This window comes from Anomaloglossus baeobatrachus, chromosome 1 (genome assembly GCF_048569485.1).
Source record: "Anomaloglossus baeobatrachus isolate aAnoBae1 chromosome 1, aAnoBae1.hap1, whole genome shotgun sequence".
Taxonomy (NCBI): Eukaryota; Metazoa; Chordata; class Amphibia; order Anura; family Aromobatidae; genus Anomaloglossus; species Anomaloglossus baeobatrachus.
The window spans coordinates 688,246,395-688,271,089 of NC_134353.1; the positions used below are offsets into that span (position 1 = coordinate 688,246,395).

The 24,695-nt window shown below is 49.4% G+C and overlaps 1 protein-coding gene across 1 annotated transcript in view; it reads right to left on the reverse strand.

Moving 5' to 3' along the window:
• Nucleotides 1-14,259, reverse strand: part of LOC142249762 (protein DGCR6-like) — a 35,909-nt gene extending 21,650 nt beyond the window's left edge. Inside the window, exons 1-2 of the mRNA XM_075321662.1 lie at nt 13,926-14,259; nt 2,034-2,194 (exon numbers count right to left, since the gene is read on the reverse strand). Of these exons, the coding sequence (XP_075177777.1) occupies nt 2,034-2,194; nt 13,926-14,035 (271 nt within the window). The 5' untranslated portion in view covers nt 14,036-14,259. The remainder of the gene's footprint in view (nt 1-2,033; nt 2,195-13,925) is intronic.
• Nucleotides 14,260-24,695: the final 10,436 nt, after the last annotated feature.

Here is a 24,695-nt window from a genome sequence, read left to right on the forward strand (position 1 = left end):
AGACAGGGTTTTGCATTTAGCCCCAAAAAAAGTTCTACTTTGGTCTCATCTGACTAGACTACCTTCTTCCACATTCTAACTGTGTCCCCTATGTGGTGTTTTGCAAATTGCAAGGGTCAGATTTATGGAGTATATGATTAATACTTGTCCTGTGGACAGATTGTCCCACCTAAGTTGTGATTCTCTGCAGCTCCTCCAGAGTGACCATGGGTTTTTGGTCCGTTTTTGTGTCTTTTGTATGGAAATCAATTGGTACGTATTTTCCTGCATTTTTTAGCACCTCCACAATTAACATGCTGCGGATTATTTTCTGTAAGTAAAAAAAATAAGCAATGTGCGTACAGAGTTCTCATTGACTTTGCTAGCTTGAAGATAAACATGCAGATTTGTGCCACAATCAGCACCAAATCAGCATAAAAACCCCCCACAAAAAAAAAAAAAAAAAAAAAAAAAACCCACACTATGCGCACACAGTCTTACTCCTTTACAACTTGATCCCTAACCGGTCTGGTGTGTTCCTTGGTTTTCATGATGCTGTTTGATCCCTAATGTTATCAAAGAAACCTCTGAGGACTTCACAGAACAGCTGTAGTTATAATGGGGATAAGTTACACAAGTTACAGACAGCTGCTCTGCCACGCTCACAATACCATCCAGGTTTACTGTTAGGCTACTTCGCGTTCCTTTTACCTGGTATATGGTGCACTATTAACCACAGTCTGACATATTCATTATAGTTTGGAAAAGGTCTGACGTTAAGACCGAAACGTTACAGTATTTTCTACAAATAAAAATGTCTGCTAATCATACTCTATACAGGAGTGCCAGTTCTCTATTTATGAAAGGAATTAAAGGCAACTAACAAAATATGTTATTACATATCCTCAGGATAGGTAATAACTAACTGATCAATGAGTCTCCAACTTTTGAGACTCATACCAAATCAGCAAACCTGGGATTTTTTTTTTTTTAATCCATTGACAGGGGAATTCTATACCCATTTTGCAAAATGGAGTGGCAAGTTGGATACCATACCGCCTGTCCATTCATTTGCTTTGCAGCTGCAGGACAAAGCTGACTGCAGCACTGGGCATTGATCCATTCTAATGGGGATTAACGTTCCCCGTTTTGCCGATCAGTGCAGGTCCCAGCAGTTGGATCTCTACCAATCAACAAGTTATTGTTTAATTTCTTTAAAGGAAAACAATCAGCAGGTTTTTTTTCTATGTAATCTGAGAGCAGTAACATGTGGGGCAGATAGCTTCATTCTAGGATGCATCACTTGCTCAACAGCTTGCTGAAGGTTCAATACAATCAGCAGGAGATGATCACTGCTGACAATCACTAGACAGTCCAGCTAATCTGTGTACCCCACCTCTGATTGGCAGCTTGCTGATAACATGCAGTGTGTACACAAAGTGACCAATCCTGGAAGTGGGTGGGGTTATACACAGCTCAGCATTCTGAGTACTACTATCTATACAACAGAGAAAACCGGGATTCTATCAAAACTGCACTAAGCAATCCAGTAAGTGATACATCGCTGGAATCAGGGTTTCTGCCTTTTTCTCATGCAGCTCTCAGATTAGGTAGCAAAAACCTGCTGCTAGATTCTCTTTAACACTAGAAGTCCCAGAGAGGGGTAAATTTAACATTTCTACCTTTGGAACCCAGAGACGGGTCAAATGACCTGAAGGATTTTAGCTAACATCCTATAATCACCGTCTTTTGTTCTGTAATTAAGGCCATTACTTTCTCACCACAGGAGGTTGTTGTTTTCCATTGAGTTTAGCCATTCAGTTTCTAGTTAGTTCTATTCAGTTTATCATCAGTCATTTGACCCTCTTTCAGGACTTCAGGGGGAGCTCGAAATTTCTGGGACTTCTAGTGTTAAAGGAAACCAACAAAGCAAGCATGTGGCTATAGATAATGCAATAGGATTTTTACATCAGAAATTTGACAACCATGAAATTCTCTGTAAGGTCCGGTGAAATATATCAATGAAGTGCTAACGACTCAGGCTTGGCCTTTACCTCTGTGTTCTGCATGTAACTTTATGCGCTGGTTATACAGGTTTTTTTCTGTTAAATGCTGGATCTCCAACAAGCCTTGGACAATCTCAAAGACGGTGCCATCAATAAGTGCCAGGGCCAAATCACTGAGAGTGGTGTAAGACAGGCGCTGCTGAAAAGAGCTGCAAGAGAGATTATTCAGTGTGAGAAGGCATGAAATTATAAGATCAGATTAATCACTACTAATGAATATCTTAGCTGTGTGCGAAAGGATCAGGACTACAAAGCAGAAATGATCGGGGACGTTAAAGGGAACCTGTCACCAGATTTGGGGCCTATAAGAGTGGGCTGTTATATATGGCATTCTAACATGCTGTATATAGGAGCCCAGACCGCTGGGTAGAACGTAAAAAGCACTTTATAATACTCACCTCAACGGTCGCTGCGGTGGAATTGGGTCATGTGGGCCTCGTTGTTCTTCAGTGTTGGCGCCTCCCCTTTCGGCCATCTTTATCGTCCTTCTGAAGTCTGGCTGCATGACGCGTCCTACGTCATGCACACACGCGGGCACTGAGGTCTGGCGCAGGCGCACTTTCATCTGCCCTGAGCAGGGCAGATCAAAGTATTGTAATGCGCCTGCGCAGGACCAGTGAGTGTGTATGACGTAGGGCATGACATGCACACGGGCTTCAGAAAGAGGACAAAGATGGCCGAAAGAGGAGGCGCAGACACCGGAGAACGAAGACGCCCATATGACCCAACTACACCGCAGCGACCGTTTAGGAAAGTATAAGGTCATTTTATTATTATTATTTATTTATAGAGCACCATTAATTCCATGGTGCTGTACATGAGAAGGGGGTTACATACAAAATACATATACAAGTTACAGTAGACAAACTAGTACAGAGGGAAGAGGACCCTACCCTTACGGGCTTACGTGTGCGCACGTTGCTTTCTTTTGTGACCACAAAGATGCAGCTGCAAAAAAAAAAAAATGCACCCGCGGCAAAAACGCAGCAGTAAAAACACGTGCGTTTTCACCACGTTTTTGCTGCGTTCATCCAATGCATTGCATGGGTGGAAAAACGCAGAAAAAAATTGACATGTTGCTTTTTTTCCCCAACTCAAAAACGCAGCATGCAGTCATCTGACCAAAAACGCACCCGTAAAAACACCGCGAGATACGCACTGTGCGCACATAGCCTTTTAAAGTGATTTTTACATTCTATACAGCGGCCTGGGCTCTTATATACAGCATGTTAGAATGCTGTATATAAGAGCCCACTGGTGGTGGCTGCAGCTTATAGGCCAAAAAACTGGTGACAGGTTCCTTTTAAGACGTTTCCTGAGATGTTGATTTTGAGGTCTACCATGTCCCTGTGAGAACTATGGCTCTTCATAGTTTACCAGGCACAGCTCTGCACATTCAGGACCAGCGGAGCTTGGTAATGAAGTTTCGGCATATTAATTCAATGATACCAGGTACACATGGGTTGTGCCTGGTGAACTATGAAGGGCAATTGGCACTCACCAAAACACTGCACAACCTACAACCAGCCGATCCATGGTGATTCTGGGATCAGATCCACAATGACATACTATTAATGGCGGATTCTAAACACAGGCCTCCAATCTCAGTCTTAGGGCCGCTTTACATGCTGCAACATCGCTAGCAATTGCTGGCGATGTCGTGCACGATAGCACCCGCCCCGTCGTAGGCCGATATGTGGTGATCACTGCCATAGCAAGCATTATCGCTACGGCAGCGTCACACGCACATACCTTTTCAGCGACGTCACTGTGACTGGCGAACAATCCCTCCCTCAAGGGGGAGGGGCATTCAGCATCACCGCGACGTCACTAAGCGGCCGGCCAATAGAAGCGGAGGGGCGGAGACGTGCGGGACGTAGCATCCCGCCTACCTCCTTCCTTCCTCATTGCGGGTGGACGCAGGTAAGGTGAGGTTCCTCGTTCCTGCGGTGTCACACATAGCGATGTGTGCTGCTGCAGGAACGACGAACAACATTGTACACGCGGCAGCAACGATAATTGGGAATAGGGGGGGCATGTTACTGATTAGCGATTTTGAACGTTTTTTGCAACGATTCAAAATCGCTCATAGGTGTCACACGCAACGACATCGCTAACGCGGCCGGATGTGCGTCACAATTTCATGACCCCAACGCCATCGCTTTAGCGATGTCATAGCGTGTAAAGCGGCCCTTAGTCTATGTTCACACATAGCATGTTTTTCATTGGCTTTATGCAAAACCATGCTAATAAAAGCTGCTTTTTACAGTGTCAGCAAAGCCTATGAGATTCCAGAAATCGCACACACAATTGTTTTTTTTTTTAATATCAGGGAACTGGACATATACACACATAAATATTTAAAAAAAAAAAAAAAAATTTAGGCCATAAAATCAAGTCCTCTCCAAAGTACAATTACCAAACTAGTCCAGTCTGTCCACTTACAGCCATCATCACTATACACAGATCGGTGACTGAGCCCCCGCAGGCTGCGCTGGTGACAAAAGGTATGTCCACACGCTGCATTCTTGATTTGCCAAAAAAAAGAAAAAAAAAAAACAAAGCAAAAATGCACCCTCTGGCACTTGACAACTGTAAACACTGTTTGACAAAAAAAGCGGTGAAAACACATGCGTTTTTGTCAATGCATTTTTTAAAGGAGAAATACAATATGATAGGATAGGATAATTGATATATAGAGGGATAGATAGAAAGAACATATATAATAGAATAATAGATAGAAATGACAGAATAGCTTGATAGAGGGATAGCTAGCTTGGCCAGCTGTTTTTTAAATTTTTTTGGGAAAAAAAAAAAAAAATTACATGGCGTCCCCCCGTTTTTCATATCCAGCACAGGAACAGCAGCAGCAGCTGCGGGCTCTGTCTGCTGTACCTTGACTGGTAATGAAAAATTGAGGTGATCCCACGCTTTTGATTTATTTAAAACATTTTTTAAATAAACAAAAATGACGTGGGGTCCCCCCTATTTCTCTAAAACCAGCCAAGGTGTAGCAGACAACAGGGGGCTAATATTATTAGGGTGGGAAGGCCCATCGTTATTTGGCCCTTTCCAGCCTAACAATAGCAGCCCACAGCCGCTCCAGGAGTGGAGCATCCATAAGATGCGCCAATTCTGGTGCAGACTCAGCTCTTCCCGTTGCCCTGGTGCGGTGGCAATCGGGGTAATAAGGAATTAATGGCAGCCCACAGAGCCACTAAGTCCTAGATTAGTGATGGCAGTCGTCTATGAGACGCCGCCCCCCACACTCATCTGAAAGTGAATAAACACATACAACACCAAAATCCTTTATTTGGAATAAAATACAAAAACACCCTCGTTAACCACTTTATTAACCCCAACACACCCTGCTGGTCCGAAGTAATCCACACAATGTCCCACGGCGATTCAGCTCTGCTACATCCCTGTCCTGTCACAGCGAGCACCATAGAGTATGACTGCCCGCTGACAGAAGACAGAGCTGTGCGATCAAAATGAACTTAGGCAGTAATGCGGGGCCCGAAGTAGTAACGTCACAGGTTTAGGACTCCAGCTGTGACCGAAATCACGAGTGACAGCACCTTGATCACGCGGCTCACTTCAGTCACTCGGGTGATTTTCTGTCACAGGTGGAGGACCCAGCTGTGGCAGCAGCTAACCTGAGTGACATCACCGCTGATAGCGCAACTCACTTCAGTTGCTGTGTGGAGCTCACAGGAGCGTTGGTGTTCTATGACGCGCGCGCTCTGAGTGTCAGATGTAGCGGTGCTTTAAGCGTCATGGGACCTCGTGTGGATTATGTCGGACCTGAAGGGGTGTTTTGGGGGATGGGGGGAGGGAGTTAATAGAGTGGTGAAAGAGGGGGCTTTTTTGTCTTATTTCAAATAAAGGATTTTTCGGTGTTTGTGTTTATTTACTTTCACTTACAGATTAATGATGAGGGGGTGTCTCAGATGCCTGCCATCACTAAGCTATGACTTAGTGGCAGCTATGGGCTGCCATTAGCTCCTTATTACCCTGATTGCCATCGCATCAGGGCAATCGGGATGAGCCGGGTAAAATCCCAGGAGTGTCACATTAATGGATGGCTGATATTTTAGGCTGGGGGGGCTCCCAATAAAGTGGGTCTCCCCAGCCTGAGAATACCAGCCCCCAGCTTTGAGGCTTTATCTTGGCTGGGTATCAAAATTGAGGAGGACGGCATGCCATTTTTTTTTCAATTATTTATTTTACTGTACGATATAGACCCGCTCACAAGCGGCTGTGATTGGTTGCAGTCAGACAGCTGTCACTGAGCGTGGTAGCACGTCTGACTGCAATCATTCATAGGCACCGGTGGACGGGGGAAGCAGTGACTATGAAATGAGCCTAATGAGCGACCAGCACTTTCAGAAGCAGGAGAGGCCGTGGGAGCAGTGTGACAGCCACACCACTGATTGGTGAGTATGAAGCGGAGAGAGACAGAGAGGGAGAGAAAATGGAGAAAAGTTGGTGACCTGCGTTTTTGTTGACAAAAATGCATCCAAAACGCACAGCTAACATTTTGGTTGCGTTTTGACACACCTCATTCATTTCAATGGGTGAGAAAACGTGACCAAAACGCAAAGAGAACGAACATGCTGCTTTTTTTTTTTTAGGCAAAAATTTTGACAAATATTTGTCAAACAAAAAAAAAACAATGTGCGGCTGGAAATTGATTTCTCATAGACTTTGCTGGGGAAACAAAAGCATGCAGTTTGTCAATGACACAGTCCAGTTTAAAATGCAACCAAGACGCAAGAAAAAACCAAACGTGCGCACATAGCCAAGGTGAACCTGTCCAGTGCAGTAAGCACCCAGAACCACGACCAGGTCTGGGTGTATAGTGCTAATCCCTGCCTAACCGTCCCTGTATACACTAGCATAGAGAAGAGATCTTTAGAAAGAGTATTTCTAAATATCTTTTATCGTATGCTAATGAACGCAGGGACTAGTCGCATGGGCGTTAGTTCCTGCGCTCATTCCACCCTCTTAGCATGATAGCACGCCCACAGGGGTGTATTAACATGCTATTCAATGCAGCATCACCAGCGCTGATGCACGTAACTGTGTCCGCTGTCACCGCTGATCTGAATGCCCCGCACTTCCCATCATGCGCAGTATGAAGCCAGGTGTACTAGTGCGCATGAATGTAAGGGCAGTGACTGATCAACGGTGATAGACATACGCTCGTGATGCATTGAATAGCATGTTAGTACACCCCTATTGGTGTGCTATCATGCTAAGAGGGTGGCATGAATGCAGGAACTAACGACCCTACAACTAGTCCCTGTGCATAAGATAAAAGATCTTTAGATAACTTTTTCTAAAGATGTCTTTATCTATGCTACTGTATACATGGACGTATAGACAGGGATTAGCAATATGCACCCAGAACTGCTCGTGGTTCTGGCTACATATTGCACCTGACAGGTTCCCTTTAAAGCCTGATGCTGCCAAAAGGACTAAAGATCATTTCCCCCGGAGGTGGGGCTCTCAGTGAGGCGGTTGCACGTGTTTTAGAACGCTATTAACTTGCAAATTAATTGCATGTTTGCAGATTAATGGGGTTTTTTTTTTTTTTTTTTTTTTTTTTTTTACACACACACACACACACACACACACACACACACACACACACACACACACACACACACACAACAGGCTTAATGTCTGATGCACCTTACTGCAGTAGATCTGGCTCCACACTATGTACAATGCGCCAGTCCTGGAGAATCCGCCTCGTAAACTCTACCTCCGGTTATAGAGGAAATTATTGAAGTGCAGGAGCACAATATTCTTTCTTTTCATTACCAATTCTGTCCTCAGCCCCGGCTGACTGTGATCCATAGTGTTGGTGTGTGGTGTCGGTAATCTGACTGCACAGAGCTGGAGACGGCGCACACCACGGCCGGCCCATGTCACTATGGAGGGCACAATCAGGGACAAAATGGCTTTGGAAGAACTATCAGCGCAGGCGCCACAACTATGGCCACTGCATGGTCTACCTGAGGTACACGGATACACGCACAGACCTGGAAGTCACGCGTTTCCAGATCCCTCTTGTCACTGACGCAAGTGCATTTTTTATTCAATTGACTCTTCACAGTGGATCATGAAAAAACATGGTGAACTTAAAGAAGTTGTCCAGTTACCAAAACTGATTTTTTTTTTGCGGGCCGCTCGTGATACTTTGTTTGTGAAGGCGGCGGTCACTGAACTCGGTGACAGCGCTGCTGTCAGGAGTTTAGCGATCATCGCAGGTAATATACCTCGCTAACCTCCTGATAGCAGCACTCGTCACGCCCTGCAGTGACCTGGGCTGACATATTGATGTTAGCTCAGGTCACTGCACGGCTCTCCCAGCAAATAGGGAACACTCTGTTCATCATTGACTGGGACATTGACTATGGTATGGATCATCGTGGGACCCCCTAGTATTACACCAGACCTGGATTTGTTTTTCTTTCTAATAAATTGGTGAAAGAGGGAATGTGTTGGGGAGTGTTTTTTCAAATAAAAATGTGTTTGTTGTCTATTTTTTTTTTTATTACTGCCTGGGTTGGTGATGTCGGGTATCTGATACACACGTGACATTACTAACTCCAGGGCTTGATGCCAGGTGACATTACACATCTGGTATTAACCCCATATATTACCCCGTTTGCCACCGCACCATGGCAACGGGATGAGCTGGCGCGAAGCACCAGGACTGGCACATCTAATGGATGCGCTACTTCTGGGGCAGCTGCAGCCTGCTATTTTTAGGCTGGGGAGTGTCCAATAACGGTGAACCTCCCTAGTCTGAGAACACCAGACCACAGCTGTCCGCTTTACCTTGGCTGGTGATCCAATTTCGGGGGACCCCGTGTTTTTTGTTTTAAATTATTTAGTTAATTTAAAATAACAGTGTGGGGGGGCCTCTGTTTTGGATTACCAGCCAAGGTGAAGCTGCCAGCTGTGGTTTGCAGGCTGCAGCCGTTTGCTTTACCCTAGCTGGCTACAAAAGATAGGGAGACCGCATGTCATTTTTTTTTTATTTATTTATTTTTTGGCTAAATACAAGACTAAGCACCTTAGTGCCACATGACAGTCACAAAAGGGTGCCAGCTTAGAATATGCAGGGGGTAGGACATTATATATGTCTTTCTTATCTATCTATCCAGCCCTCCATTCATTCATTCATTCCTCTATCCCTCTGTCTCTATATCTATCTATCCATCACTATATCTACTCCTCTATTTATCTTTCTTGCGGCTTTCGTTTTTTGCGGTACGCAAAAAAAAACCGGAAACCACGCAGATGTCACACGGATGCCATTAGGATGCAACCATGAAAAAAAAGGACCATTTTTTGTGGCCCGCAAAAACGGAACGGTCATGTGAATTTAGCCTTAACAGCAGTCGCTGCCTGCTGCCGATCACATGTGACCGTGTGCGGGCTGTGTGTGCAGGCTGTGTGTACAGGAGTTCAGCTGAGTTCAGATCAGCTGACTCAAGTGTCGGCCGATCAGGCTGGGGCCACACGGGGATTACTGCGATCCCCTCGCATTACACTCGGCTCATGCTCAGTACAGCAGAGCTGAGTGTCATGCGTGTGTCCCTGCGACTGAGGTCCGACTGTGCGAGCAGACCTCAGCTGCGGGGGGCGGTCCGGCACTCGAGGGGTGGGCCAGCACTGAGGAGGGGTGGGAGGGATTTCTCTCCCTCTTTCCTCCGTAGTCCACCGATGTACCGCAAGTCCAGTGCGATTTTTCTCGCACCACATACACTTGAATGGGTAAAAGAGAGAGTCTTGCATTACAGTTGTAGCATGCTGCGATTGTTTTCTCGGTCCAATTAGGGCTGAGAAAATAATTGCTCATGTGTGCTGACACACAGGCTAATATTGGTCCGAGTGGAATGCAATGTTTTATCGCACTCCACTCACACTGTTTTTCTCGCCGTGTGGCTTAGACCTTACTTGTTCTATGTCCCCCTGCATCCATCGCAGCGTGTGCAGGCTGGAGTTCAGCTGAGTTCAGATCAGCTGACTCCAGTGCTGGACTGAACTCCGCTGACCTCACAGCCCGTACACGCTGCAATGGATGCAGGGGGACACAGAACAAGTAATCGGCCGACACTGGAGTCATCTGATTACTTGGGATGAATTGAGCAGTAAAATGCTCTGGTGCTCGATGGGTGAATCCCATGTCGATTTTTTTTTTTTTTAAAATTCATTAAAAATAAAAAAAACAAAACAAAAAAATCACTTTGTTTGTGGGCTCCCGCTGCATTTTATATTGCTAAGGGTAACCCAAGCAGCTACTGGCTGCTAACCCCCGCTGCTTGGTGTTACTTTCACTGGCAATAGAAATCCAGGGAAGCATTTTTTTTTATTATTATAAAGGTTTTTGCCTGAAAACTTTTTTAAAAAAATAACGTGGGCTTCGCCATATTTTTGTATGCTAGCCAGGTACAGCAGGCAGCTACGGGCTGCCCCCAACCCCCAGCTGCCTAATTGTACCCAGCTGGGAACCAAAAATATAGAGAAGCCCTTTTTTTTTTTATTTCATGAATTTCATGAAATAATTAAAAAAAAAAAAACAAAACAAAAAAAAACGTGGGCTTCGCCGAATTTTTGAGTCCAGCCAGGTACAACTAGGCAGCTGGGGATTGGAATCTGCAGTGCAGGGTGCCCAAGCTTTCTGGGCACCGCCTCTGCGAATTGCAGTCCGCAGCCACCCCAGAAAATGGCGCTTTCATAGAGCGCCATCTTCTGGCGCTGTATCCAACTCTTCCAGTTGCCCTGGTGACTGATGAACCACCCCTTTAATAGTGAACCGGTCAGGTCCTACATGGTTTGTAACTTAACAGCTGGGACATGTGTGGGCTAAAAATCCCTCCTAACCATCCCAGTCTAATAATATTGTGGAAAAGCAAAGTATAAAAAAAAAAAGGTTTATAACCGACGTTTTCCCTATGCTAATAAGCGCTAGGACTAGTCACAAGGGCGTTGCTTCACCCCGACTAATCTGCCCTTTTTCCACTGTACCACGCCCCTGTGGTGTGATACCATTATTTCCATCAGCTGACGTCACTAGTGGCTCAAGGAAATCTCGAGCATGCGTTCACCTAATTTCTAGCTTTAAGGCTATGTGCGCACGTAGCGTTTGTTCCTGCAGAAATTACTGCAGTGATTTGAACAGCACACGTGCGCTTCAAATCGCTTCAGAAAGAGACCGTAATGAGAAAAAAAAGCCGATTCCATGCGCTCTGAGTGCAGCCCCTCCCATAGACAGAGCAGGGGCTGCAGGCAGAGCGCAGGAAAGAAGTGACATGTCCCTTCTTAGAACGCGCGCTTCGGGCAGCAGCCAAAGCGCTGCGCTCTAAGACGCCACATGCGCACGGCTCCTGCATAATCTTCATAGATTATGCAGGGGACGCAGGATGCATGTAGTTACACTGCGGTGCAGATCGCAGCGTAACTGCATGCAAATACGCAACGTGCACACATTCCCTTAGACACGTTCTGTGCATGGTCGGAAGCACAGGAGACAGCGGATCATGAGCAGTGCGCTTGTGAAGCCGACAAGATTACACCCAGCTAAGGAGGGCAAGCGATGCCGCAGGAATGAGACTTGTGCATGCGCGAGGTTTCCATGAGCCGGCGGTGACGTCTTCTGATGGAAATCATAGTATCACGCCTACAGGGGCATGATACCATGGAAATAGGGCAGACTAGTCGGGGTGACGCAGTGCCCTTGCGACTAGTCCCAAAGCATATTAGTGTAGAGAAAATGTAAGGTATAAAACTAGTGACGGGCGAACCCGAACTGTAACGTCATCGCAAACATGGCCAAAAACAGCCGAAGACTGCTGAGTGACGAGCAGTGCAGTGAATACATACGGAAGTTAATGATCTGACCCGGAAGCAGAAGCGCCGGGAGACATAGTCTGCAGGACGCGTCGTGGGACCAGTAAATATGACAATGTTTATTATCAACCATACTCTATTTTACAGCCCCCCCCCACCCATCACATAACTGTAAAGTTCAAGCTCAGGGTTCGGACACAAGTTCGCGTTATCTCAGAACCCGAACTCAAACTTTACAAAAAGCTCGGGCGAGTCTCCCGAACATGGGATTTTATGCCCATACCTGTCCCTGCTGCCAGAAGGTATACTGGACCTGACAGGATCACTTTAAGGGTACTTTCACATTTGCGTTCAGCGGAGTCCGTCACTATGGAGAATAGCGCAGTCCGTTAACGCACTGCGATATTCTCCATAGACTACTATGGATGACGCACTGTAACGCAAGTGTCAGCGTTGCATCCGCCGGACGACGCAGCTTCATTATTTTGACGCTGCGTCGGGCAGAAGGAACGCAGCATGTAACTTTTTTTTGAGCAGCGGAATCCTTTGGATCTCACTGCGCATGCTCTCTCTGGCTCCCTGCACACGTAACCAGGGTACACATCGGGTAACCAAGGAACCCTGGTTACGTGTGCCGGGAGCCCGACACTTCCCTGCTCCGCCCCCTCCCGCACTCCGTATGTATACACACACACACACACACCTGTCCCCCAGCAATGCAGTCCCCACGGCACTGACGTCCTCAGCCATGGCCCCGCTCGGCTCCACCCACTTCGCACACATTGTCGGCGACCGAACGATCAGCTGATCACCCGGCGGCCGACTACTGTTAGTGATCTGCTGATCGTTGACAATAGTCTACTGATGGTATAACTGTAAAAAAACCCAAAACGGATTGCGTTGTTTTGCAGCATCCGTTGCGCCACTATATGCAACACATCCGTTGCATCCGTCACACAACGCAACGCAATGGATACCGTTCAACGAAAGTGTGAAAGTAGCCTTAGGCTACTTTCACACATCAGTTTTTTGCCATCAGGTACAATCCGGAAAAAAACGGGTAAAACGGATCCGGTACCGCATCCGTTTTTTCCCCATAGACTTGCATTGGTACCGGATTGTACCGGATGGCTTTGCGTTGCATCCGTTTTTTTCCGGATGCGGCAAAATTAGTTAAAGCGGCGGCCGGAGGCAACGTAGCTTGCAACGTTTTTTTGTCTGGCAAAAAAAACGCATCGCGCCGGATCCGGCGCGATACGGCGTGTTTTACAATAGAAGCCTATGGACGCCGGATCCGGCGTAATGCGGTAAAAAACGGATGCGGCCGCCGGATCCGTTTTTCTAAACTGCGCATGCTCCAATGTAATTAACAAAACGGATCCAGCCAAAAAACGGACGAAAAGGATGCAAAAACGGATGCAAACCGTATCCACCGGATCCGTTTTTTAACGGATCCGGCATAACGGATCCGTTAAAAAACGGATCCGGTGGATACGGTTTTCACTTTTTTTTCAGGATCCGTTGGATCAGGAAAAAAAAGGACTGTGCCTGAATACATAAAACTGATGTGTGAAAGTAGCCTTAGTGAAAAATGTGTCTTCTGTTTCTCAGGGATCCCCATAGACATAATGGTGGAGTCTGATCCACAGAACAGAGGCGGCTCGGTACCGGGCAGATCCTGGCGGGCAGGGGCTCGCAGACCGGAGCGATCTATGGGCAATATGGACGTGTGTGGATCAATTAATGTATGGGTCAGTGCGCTGTCCAAGACTACGGAAGCACACCGGAATGGCAGCATCCTCGGCTTAGGATTGTCCATTACAAGGAAAGTCAGCTGAACGGTGACAGCGATGCATTCTGCTGCAGTGGGTGGTCACCAGTCTGTATGACTGCACTATACATACAGAATGTGATAGGGGGAGTCAGGGCAGTGTGAATGTAAGCAGGGGACAGGCTGTACCGCACTCCGGACTATGCACTGCACGGTGCCGGCGGCCATCACTCTACCTTGGTAAATCCTTGACGAGACTCTGCAGCTCGGACAGGAGGTGATAGTGCCGCTCCTGCTGCTGCGTCATATCGCTCGGCTCCTCGTACGTCCCCAGGTAGCCGGCCATAGCCGCGGAGGAACTACAGCGCCGGCCAGAAGGATGATACGGTCACGTGGTACCTCTGAGCGGTCACGTGAACGTTCAGTCGCTCGCTCCGGAAGTAGTAATACGTCACGTTGCTGCTCCCTGTGTCGTGTTGTGTGAATTGAAGCTGGCTGGTAGATGCCGTTTCCCAGTGAGGACATCTATCCAGCGGCTCCAGTCTACACAGGGTAACGTCTAAATCCCAGTGGACAGAGGGACCTCCGCTGACGTCACGCCCATGTGACCAGAAGGGGCGGGGCATCAGCCAAAATATCTGATACTGAGAAGCAACATTTTTGTATTCTGCCGTATGTCCAAATGGGCATCGAGGTGATTATAGTAAAATAGAAGCGGGGGATGGGGGAGGGCGAAGCCTGCATAACTATAGAAATCTCACCACGCCCACCAACCAAGCCGGCCACGCCCACCAACCAAGCCGGCCACGCCCACCAACCAAGCCGGCCACGCCCACCAACCAAGCCGGCCACGCCCACAGGGCCTTCTACCCACTGGGATTCAGCTACAGCTATAGTGAGGAGAATGCATTGGGGCCAGTGCGGAGGAACGGAGCAACAGGGGGGAGGGGGGAGATGGAGATGTCACTTTTTTCATTTATTTTTTTGCAATTTCTAAAAGTTTGCATTCAGTGTTTTATTCTTTCTGTAATATAAAGCAATGACCCGTGTGCTACGATGCTGAAGTTGGTTTCTTATTCGCAGCGCTTTTTTTGTAAGAAAAAAAAAACATTTTCCAATACGCATCTCTGAGGAGCGGGGGTGTGGTTGGGGTGCTGTCAGGCGCCGGCGGCCGAGATTGAGGAGCTGGGACAGGGTGCTGTCAGGCGGCCGGGAGATCCTGTGGACAGAGGCACTGAGCGGCGGAAAACGGCAGTCCCCATACAGCTCCGCCCCCCGGCCGCATTGCCGCCCCCCTGAATATAGTGCCACCTGAGCGAACTGCTCAACTTATCCAATGGACGGTGCGGCCCGGTTTTTCATTATGCAGTTTTGTAGTCTGCACGCTAATTTCAATCAAGGAGGAGAGCAGTGGCAGATCGAGGGGGCAGCAGCTGATGGAGGGGGGGAGGCAGATGGAGGCGGCAGCGGCTGATGGAGGGGGGAGGCAGATGGAGGCGGCAGCGGCTGATGGAGGGGGGAGGCAGATGGAGGCGGCAGCGGCTGATGGGGAGAGCGGTCATAGATGGAGGGGGCAGCGGCTGATGGAGGGGGGGAGGCAGATGGAGGCGGCAGCGGCTGATGGAGGGGGGAGGCAGATGGAGGCGGCAGCGGCTGATGGAGGGGGGAGGCAGATCGAGGGGGCAGCGGCTGATGGAGGGGGGGGAGGCAGATGGATGCGGCAGCGGCTGATGGAGGGGGGAGGCAGATGGAGGCGGCAGCGGCTGATGGGGGGGGAGGCAGATGGAGGCGGCAGCGGCTGATGGAGGGGGGGAGGCAGATGGAGGCGGCAGCGGCTGATGGAGGGGGGAGGCAGATGGAGGCGGCAGCGGCTGATGGGGGGGGAGGCAGATGGAGGCGGCAGCGGCTGATGGAGAGAGCGGTCATAGATGGAGGGGGCAGCGGCTGATGGAGGGGGGGAGGCAGATGGAGGCGGCAGCGGCTGATGGAGGGGGGAGGCAGATGGAGGCGGCAGCGGCTGATGGGGGGGGAGGCAGATGGAGGCGGCAGCGGCTGATGGAGGGGGGGAGGCAGATGGAGGCGGCAGCGGCTGATGGAGGGGGGAGGCAGATGGAGGCGGCAGCGGCTGATAGAGGGGGGAGGCAGATCGAGGGGGCAGCGGCTGATGGAGGGGGGGGAGGCAGATGGATGCGGCAGCGGCTGATGGAGGGGGGAGGCAGATGGAGGCGGCAGCGGCTGATGGGGGGGGAGGCAGATGGAGGCGGCAGCGGCTGATGGAGGGGGGGAGGCAGATGGAGGCGGCAGCGGCTGATGGAGGGGGGAGGCAGATGGAGGCGGCAGCGGCTGATGGGGGGGGGAGGCAGATGGAGGCGGCAGCGGCTGATGGGGAGAGCGGTCATAGATGGAGGGGGCAGCGGCTGATGGAGGGGGGGAGGCAGATGGAGGCGGCAGCGGCTGATGGAGGGGGGAGGCAGATGGAGGCGGCAGCGGCTGATGGAGGGGGGAGGCAGATCGAGGGGGCAGCGGCTGATGGAGGGGGGGGAGGCAGATGGATGCGGCAGCGGCTGATGGAGGGGGGAGGCAGATGGAGGCGGCAGCGGCTGATGGGGGGGAGGCAGATGGAGGCGGCAGCGGCTGATGGAGGGGGGGAGGCAGATGGAGGCGGCAGCGGCTGATGGAGGGGGGAGGCAGATGGAGGCGGCAGCGGCTGATGGAGGGGGGGAGGCAGATGGAGGCGGCAGCGGCTGATGGGGAGAGCGGTCATAGATGGAGGGGGCAGCGGCTGATGGAGGGGGGAGGCAAATGGAGGGGGCAGCGGCTGATGGAGGGGGCAGCGGCTGATGGGGAGAGCGGTCATAGATGGAGGGGGCAGCGGCTGATGGAGGGGGGAGGCAGATGGAGGCGGCAGCGGCTGATGGAGGGGGGGAGGCAGATGGAGGCGGCAGCGGCTGATGGAGGGGGGGGAGGCAGATGGAGGCGGCAGCGGCTGATAGAGGGGGGAGGCAGATGGAGGCGGCAGCGGCTGATGGAGGGGGGGAGGCAGATGGAGGCGGCAGCGGCTGATGGGGAGAGCGGTCATAGATGGAGGGGGCAGCGGCTGATGGAGGGGGGAGGCAAATGGAGGAGGCAGCGGCTGATGGAGGGGGCAGCGGCTGATGGGGAGAGCGGTCATATATGGAGGGGGCAGCGGCTGATGGAGGGGGGGAGGCAAATAGAGGGGGCAGCGGCTGATGGAGGGGGCAGCGGCTGATGGAGGAGGGAAGCAGATGGAGGCGGCAGCGGCTGATGGAGCGGGGGAGGCAGATGGAGGCGGCAGCGGCTGATGGGGAGAGCGGTCATAGATGGAGGGGGCAGCGGCTGATGGAGGGGGGAGGCAGATGGAGGGGGCAGCGGCTGATGGGGGGGGAGGCAGATGGAGGGGGCAGCGGCTGATGGGGAGAGCGGTGGCAGATGGAGGGGGCAGCGGCTGATGGGGAGACCGGTGGCAAATCGAGAGGGCAGCGGCTGATGGGGAGAGCGGTGGCAGATGGAGGGGGCAGCGGCTGATCCGTAAAGCGGTGGCAGATGGAGGGGGCAGCGGCTGATGGGGAGAGCGGTGGCAGATGGGGAGTGCAGCGGCAGATGGAGGGAGCAGCAGATGGAGAGGGGGCGGCGGCGGTTATAAATTACTGATGCGGCACTTGCAGGGATCGCTCTCCTCAGCTTCCACAGATGCTGGAGTGAAGCTGAGGGGAGTGGTCACTGGCCCCAGATCCACAGTGATTGGAGAGATCGGACACAAGGCCGGTCTCTCCAATCAGAGCTGGGGGCGGGTGTAACAGAGGTCACCCAGCTCCAGCCAATGATCAGGGCTACAGCTGCACTGATCATGGCTGGATTTCAATGTTTCAGCCATTTTCAATGGTTGAAACATTACAGTGGCTGTGATTGGCTGAGCGGCGTTCGTCAGCCAATCACAGCCTTCGTAGGTCCGGGGAGGCACCACCCCTCCTGAGGTCAGGCAGGTCCTGCAGCTCCAATAGCTGCTCTGTTTGTGCCTCCGCTCCACATATGGCTAATTTGTATAGTTTACAAATTAGCCATGTGGATAGAGCCAGAGGTGCTGTCCCTCAGCGCTCTTCAGATTTTCCGGTATGCCATACCGGCATGTATCTCTGCAAAAAAAACACTGCTTGTTCGTCAGTTTCTTTTCGGCAATTTAGTATTTTCAGTTTTTTACAGGTCTAACAACAAAAATAACATTAAAAAACTAAAATACAATGCACTGATGTGCCCTAATATAAATACACTCAAAATCAGCTGCGAAAATTATAAAACTAGCGAAAAAATGGGCATCAAAGTGGGCACCGAAGTATGTTACTGAAAGGATTAAATGCTTTGGGCCACTGATCTAACACCACATGTACATACCTAGTGATGCAGCCTGGCCCAAACAGGTTCCGGGTATCAAAACTGGCATCAAAGTGGTCAGACAGCCAATTTTCACAGATTTGAATAAGTAACTGGTGATTTTGAGGGGTTAAATGGGTTTGGGCCACTGATCTCACACCACATTTACATACCTAGTGATGCCACACATCAAAATCAGATCAGTCCAGCCTGGCCCAAACAGGTTCTGGGTATCAGAACTGGCATCAAAGTGGGCAAATGGCCAGTTTTCACAGATTTGAATAAGTAACTGGTGTTTTTGAAGGGTTTAATGTCTTTAGGCCACTGACCTCACACCATATTTATGTGCCGCTCCCGTGGAAGCAGCCGAGCTGCTCGGATCCGGGTTCACTGTGGCTCGAAGGTCTCCGGACCCGGGGTCGTGCGGCAACTCAAATGAAAGGGGAGTATGTACAGGGGAATTTAGATATAGTTCGTGATGCCACCCGTGGTGTACGGTAATTTGGGAGTACCGCCGCTGTCGTTAGGAGTATCCAGGGTGATGAAGTGGAGCAGCAAGGTGTTGTAGCCCTCCACGGGTAGGGGAGAATGCCCGAGACTCGGTGAGGAGTGCCATGGAATGCAGAGATCACTCTTATACTCACTCAGTTAATAAGCAGACGCTGACAACCGGGTAAACGGGTGCCGCTGAGGGGAGCTCATCCGGGTCCCGTCCCCTACAGTGTTGCCTGGTGACCCGTGACCTGCCTCCTGGCACTAAGTGTAACTTCAACATGGTGGCCCAGTAGTATGGAACTTGCCGGGCCCCACTCCCCACTGTGGCTAAGTGTGGGAGCTTGCTCTCAGGGCTCACGCTTAGGATTTTCTGGACCAATTTGGATTGGAAAGTCCTATCCTCCTCGTTGCGCTAATTCCCCGATTCTGGAGCAGGTGGGAACGGATCATAAAGGCTCCGTTCTCCTCAGGTGAATTGTCGGGTTGCCTGAAGCTACTCCCCGACTTAGTGTCCGTGTACCCCGTCGTGCCTTCGAACCCGGACCGGTGATGGTGTTAGGCTGCCGGCTGTCCTCCTCGACAGGTCCAGGCTCCTTGCCACAATCCCCTGCGACCGGGGGTCCGACTCCTCTAGGTCCAGACCACCGTCTGCAACCTAGACAGCTTCTCTTAGGAGCCACCGCTCCCGACCTCCTCTCACTCTCACTCTGACTACACACTCACTGCACTCCTCCCCTCCCCTCCCTGACCCCCCAGGTGGGCGACTCTATTCCACTCAAGCCGTCCACTGGTGTGTATAACACAATATGAAGGACACCTTATACATGGACTATAGGGGTGCATTATACATGGAGGAGTATGAGGCTGCATGATACAATATGAGGCACACCTTATACATGGACTATAGGGGTGGATTATACATGGAGGAGTATGGGGCTGCATAATACAATATAAGGGACACTTTATACATGGACTATAGGGGTGCATTATACATGGAGGAGTATGGGGCTGCATAACACAATATATAGGACACTTTATACATGGACTATAGGGGTGCATTATACATGGAGGAGTATGGGGCTGCAAAATACAATATGAAGGACACCTTATACATGGACTATAGGGGTGCATTACACATGGAGGAGTATAGGGCTGCATAATACAATATGAAGGTCTATGGGGATGCATTATAATACATATAGGTCTATGAGGGCTGCATTTTAATATATGGAGGACTATGTGGGCAACATTATACATGGACTATGGGGTGCATTATACATGGACTATGGGGTGCATTATAAAACATGGAGGACTATGGGGGTGCATTATAATACATGCAGGAGTATGTGGTGCAGTATAATATATGGGGAACTATGAGAAATAAGTGTTAAAATAATTGGAGGGCTATGAGGGCTACTTTATACATAGAGGACTATGAGGCTATCAGGGTAATAAGGGGTTAATAACAGCTTTGTAATATCTTTAGAATTTGTTGGCGCTATAATACAGTTGTTATTATTAATGCTACAAGACGAGCAGCAAAGCTGTAGTTATCAGTCAGAATACTGGGGCAAAAGGGATACAAAAATTTAACAAAGATGGAACCATCTCACAGAGACGTCCAGGCAAACCACGGAAGTTATCACCTTAACAGAAGCATCTTCTGATGAGAAGGGTTGAAGGAAATTGACAGGGGTGTAACTACCACGGTTGCAGTGGTCGCCATTGCGACCGGGCCCTTAACCCTAGGAGCCCGGCGGCCGCCAGGCAGATCAGCAGCCAGCTCCTTCCAGTGAGAGAGGAGCTGCGCTGATCTGTCACAGACCACGCGGCCGCTATATGACCCGCTGCTGCCACCGACACCGAGCGCCCCTGCCTGGTGTCAGTGGCGGCACTGGGGCCCCCTGCCTGGTGTCAGCGGCTGCAGCGGTTCCCCAGTCATCGCACACAGTAATGATGAAGCATAGCGTGTCCGGCGCCGCTCTATGCATCATCATTCTCCCCCTGTGCCTGCGCGGTGACGTCACTCCCGTGCGACTTCTGTGCTGAGTGCACAGACAGCAGGACGGGAGGACGCTGACTGCAGCACCGCGGGAGAACAAGGAAAGGACGAGCAGCGGTGGAAGAGGAAAGCAGTGAGGACAGAGCAATGGCTAGGGAGAGAGGTGAGGACAGCAGCGGTGGAAGAAAGAGAGAGGGTGAGTACTTGTTGTTTTTTTTTTAATAAGAGTACACGGTGGCCAGAGGCTTGGGAAGGCTGCATTATACATGGACGCCTGGAGAGGCTGCATTATACATGGAGCCCTTGAGAGGCTGCATTATACATGGAGGTCTGGGGTGGCTGCATTATTATACATGGAGGCCTGGAGAGGCTGTGTTATACATGGAGGCCTGGAGAGGCTGCATTATACATGGAGGTCTGGGGTGGCTGCATTATTATACATGGAGGCCTGGAGAGGCTGCATTATACATGGAGGTCTGGGGAAGCTGCATTATTATACATGGATGCCTGGAGAGGCTGCATTATACATGGAGGCCTAGAGATGCTGCATTATACATGGAGGCCTGGGGAGGCTGCGTTATACATGGAGGCCTGGAGAGACTGGCTGCTATATTATACATGGAGTCCTGGAGAGGCTGGCTGCTATATTGCACATGGAGGCCTGGTGAGGCTGGCTGCTATATTGCACATGGAGGCCTGGAGAGGCTGGCTGTTATAAATAGAGGCCTGGAGAAGCTGCATTATACCTGGAGGCCTGGGGAGGCTGCATTATACATGGAGGCCTGGGGAGGCTGGCTGCTATATTATACATGGAGGCCTGGAGAGGCTGGCTGCTATATTATACATGGAGCCCTGGAGAGGCTGGCTGGTATATTATAAATGGAGGCCTGGCGAGGCTGCCTGCATTATTATACATGGAGGACTGGGGAGGCTGCATAATACAAAATGAAGGACATCTTATACATGGAATATAGGGGTGAATTATGCATGGAGGAGTATGAGGCTGCATAATACAATATGAAGTTTTATGGGGTTGCGTTATAATACATATAGGACTATGGAGGCTACATTATAATATATGGAGGACTATGGAGGCTACCTTATACATGGACTATGGGGGTGCATTATAAAACATGGAGGACTATGTGGTGCAGTATAATATATAAAGTACTATGGGGTGAATTATAATACATGGAAAACTATGAGAAATTCATGATAATTGAAGGGCTACTTTATACATGGAGGATTATGGGGGTGCATTATAATATATGGAGGACTATGTGGTGCAGTATTATATATTGAGTACTATGGGGTGAATTATAATGCATGGAGAACTATGGGAAATGCATTATAATACTTGGAGGACTATGTAGCTGCATTCTAATATATGAAGGGTTATGTGGGACCCTTTATACTATTTGGAAGGCTATGTGGGGGCCATTATTGTATATGGAGAACTATATACAAGGGGGGACAAAGATACAATCAGGGGATGGGAACATTTTGTGCTGAGGGAAAAGGGCTCTTCCCCTCAGCACCCGGCTTTCCCATGCTCTGCTATACATCTTCTCTCAGCACCCAGCTTTCCCATGCTTTGATATGGGAAAGCTGGGTGCTGAGGGAAAGATGTATAGCAGAGCATGGGGAAGCTGGGTGCCGAGGACAAGATGGATATGAGAACATAGGAAAGCTGGGTGCTGATAGTGGGATTTCAGATCATGGGAAATCTGGGTGCTGTGGGTAAGAGCCAAGTGTCAGCATCATTATCCTGTACCCCGAGTCTCAGTGTCATTATCCCGTACCCTAAGTGTCGGTGTATGTGGAGGGGGGGCCAGGTCTGAACTTTGCACCGGGGCCCATCAAACTCTAGTTACGCCACTGGAAATTGACATGCAAGTTCTCTACAGAAGTAGAAAGCTAAACCGGGGTGAATGTTTCCCTTGACACAATACAGCGTACACTGCAGAGAAATGGCTTGCATATGTGTCATCCATGAAGGAAGCGTCTCCTAAAGCCAATGCACAAAAAAGACCGGCTACAATTTGCCTTTGCCCATGCTGACAAATATGTAGACTACTGGCTTGGTGTACCAAAGGGCTCAGAGAACTATTCCTTCAGCTCAATGAAAAGCCAACATACCCCGACTTAGTTTGAATGACAGAGTTCGCTAGCACATATTGAGCTCTGCATGAATTTTATCTCAGGCTCTGCATGTCCTGCCAGAGCCAAACAGGCATGCGCACACAATGACAGTGGCGGTGTTCTCTCATCCCCCTCCTGCCTGTAGCTCCCACTTCACCCAAGATCGCACAGCAGTGAGTGGTTGTGTGATCCTGTGTGCAGTGAGCGTGTGCTGCAGATTGTATAATGAGGCTTGCCTGCACTGACACTTTTTGTGTTTGCTTGTCTCCTGCAGTGTCAGTGGGGACGTGCAGGGCCAGGGACTCTATCAGCCAGTGCTTGTTCTTAGGAAGCGATTGCCCTCAAGAGGATAGTCCTGGTGGAGCGGTGCATTGATCCTTTGGCCAATGGGCATTTAAGACAGACATTTTCTGTATAAGTTTGCTTTTTCACCTCTATGATACTGGTCAATCAAAACATTGTTGCATCATAGAGTAGGAAAAGCAACACCTCCAGAGAAGTTCACACCTGTAGCCTAGAGTCAGCATGTTCTCACTCTGCAGTCACCACCTTACTGCTACTGCGATGCCAGAGTACATGAGAGCAGCAGACCTGAAGCATCGGATCCCAGGTAGAAAGCAACATATTGCGTTACCTGTAACCCAGTCAGGACCAGCATTTTGTCTCTCCAGTCCTGATGCTCAACTGCGCTCTGGCACTCCAATAGCAAGAAGAAATGCAGTGACTGTAGAGTTAGACTACTGAGTCATAATGCAGCTGTGACCTTTTCTGCGGGCTTTTGCTTTGTCCCCCTTATAATGTGGGCATGTTTTGATTGGTCAGCAATCATAGAGGAGAAAAAGAAACTCCCTTCCAAAAGTTTTGTGATAGATGCCAAGTTATTTGGAGGGAAAATAATATGCATCTTTATCACCAGGAATAAGACATTGAAATGGAAGGAGCAGCAGGAAAAAAATTATGTTTAATCTTTCTTTTTTAAAGTAAACAAGACAATTTACAGGGAAAAAAAAGGAGATTTAAATAAGTGATTACTTCATGTCAACTTACAGAGAAAAATATACAGTTAGGTCCAGAAATATTTGGACAGTGACACAATTTTCGCGAGTTGGGCTCTGCATGCCACCACATTGGATTTGAAATGAAACCTCTACAACAGAATTCAAGTGCAGATTGTAACGTTTAATTTGAAGGTTTGAACAAAAATATCTGATAGAAATTGTAGGAATTGTACACATTTCTTTACAAAGACTCCACATTTTAGGAGGTCAAAAGTAATTGGACAAATAAACCAAACCCAAAAAAAAAATTTTTATTTTCAATATTTTGTTGCGAGTCCTTTGGAGGCAATCACTGCCTTAAGTCTGGAACTCATGGACATCACCAAACGCTGGGTTTCCTCCTTCTTAATGCTTTGCCAGGCCTTTACAGCCGCAGCCTTCAGGTCTTGCTTGTTTGTGGGTCTTTCCGTCTTAAGTCTGGATTTGAGCAAGTGAAATGCATGCTCAATTGGGTTAAGATCTGGTGATTGACTTGGCCATTGCAGAATGTTCCACTTTTTTGCACTCATGAACTCCTGGGTAGCTTTGGCTGTATGCTTGGGGTCATTGTCCATCTGTACTATGAAGCGCCGTCCGATCAACTTTGCGGCATTTGGCTGAATCTGGGCTGAAAGTATATCCCGGTACACTTCAGAATTCATCCGGCTACTCTTGTCTGCTGTTATGTCATCAATAAACACAAGTGACCCAGTGCCATTGAAAGCCATGCATGCCCATGCCATCACGTTGCCTCCACCATGTTTTACAGAGGATGTGGTGTGCCTTGGATCATGTGCCGTTCCCTTTCTTCTCCAAACTTTTTTCTTCCCATCATTCTGGTACAGGTTGATCTTGGTCTCATCTGTCCATAGAATACTTTTCCAGAACTGAGCTGGCTTCATGAGGTGTTTTTCAGCAAATTTAACTCTGGCCTGTCTATT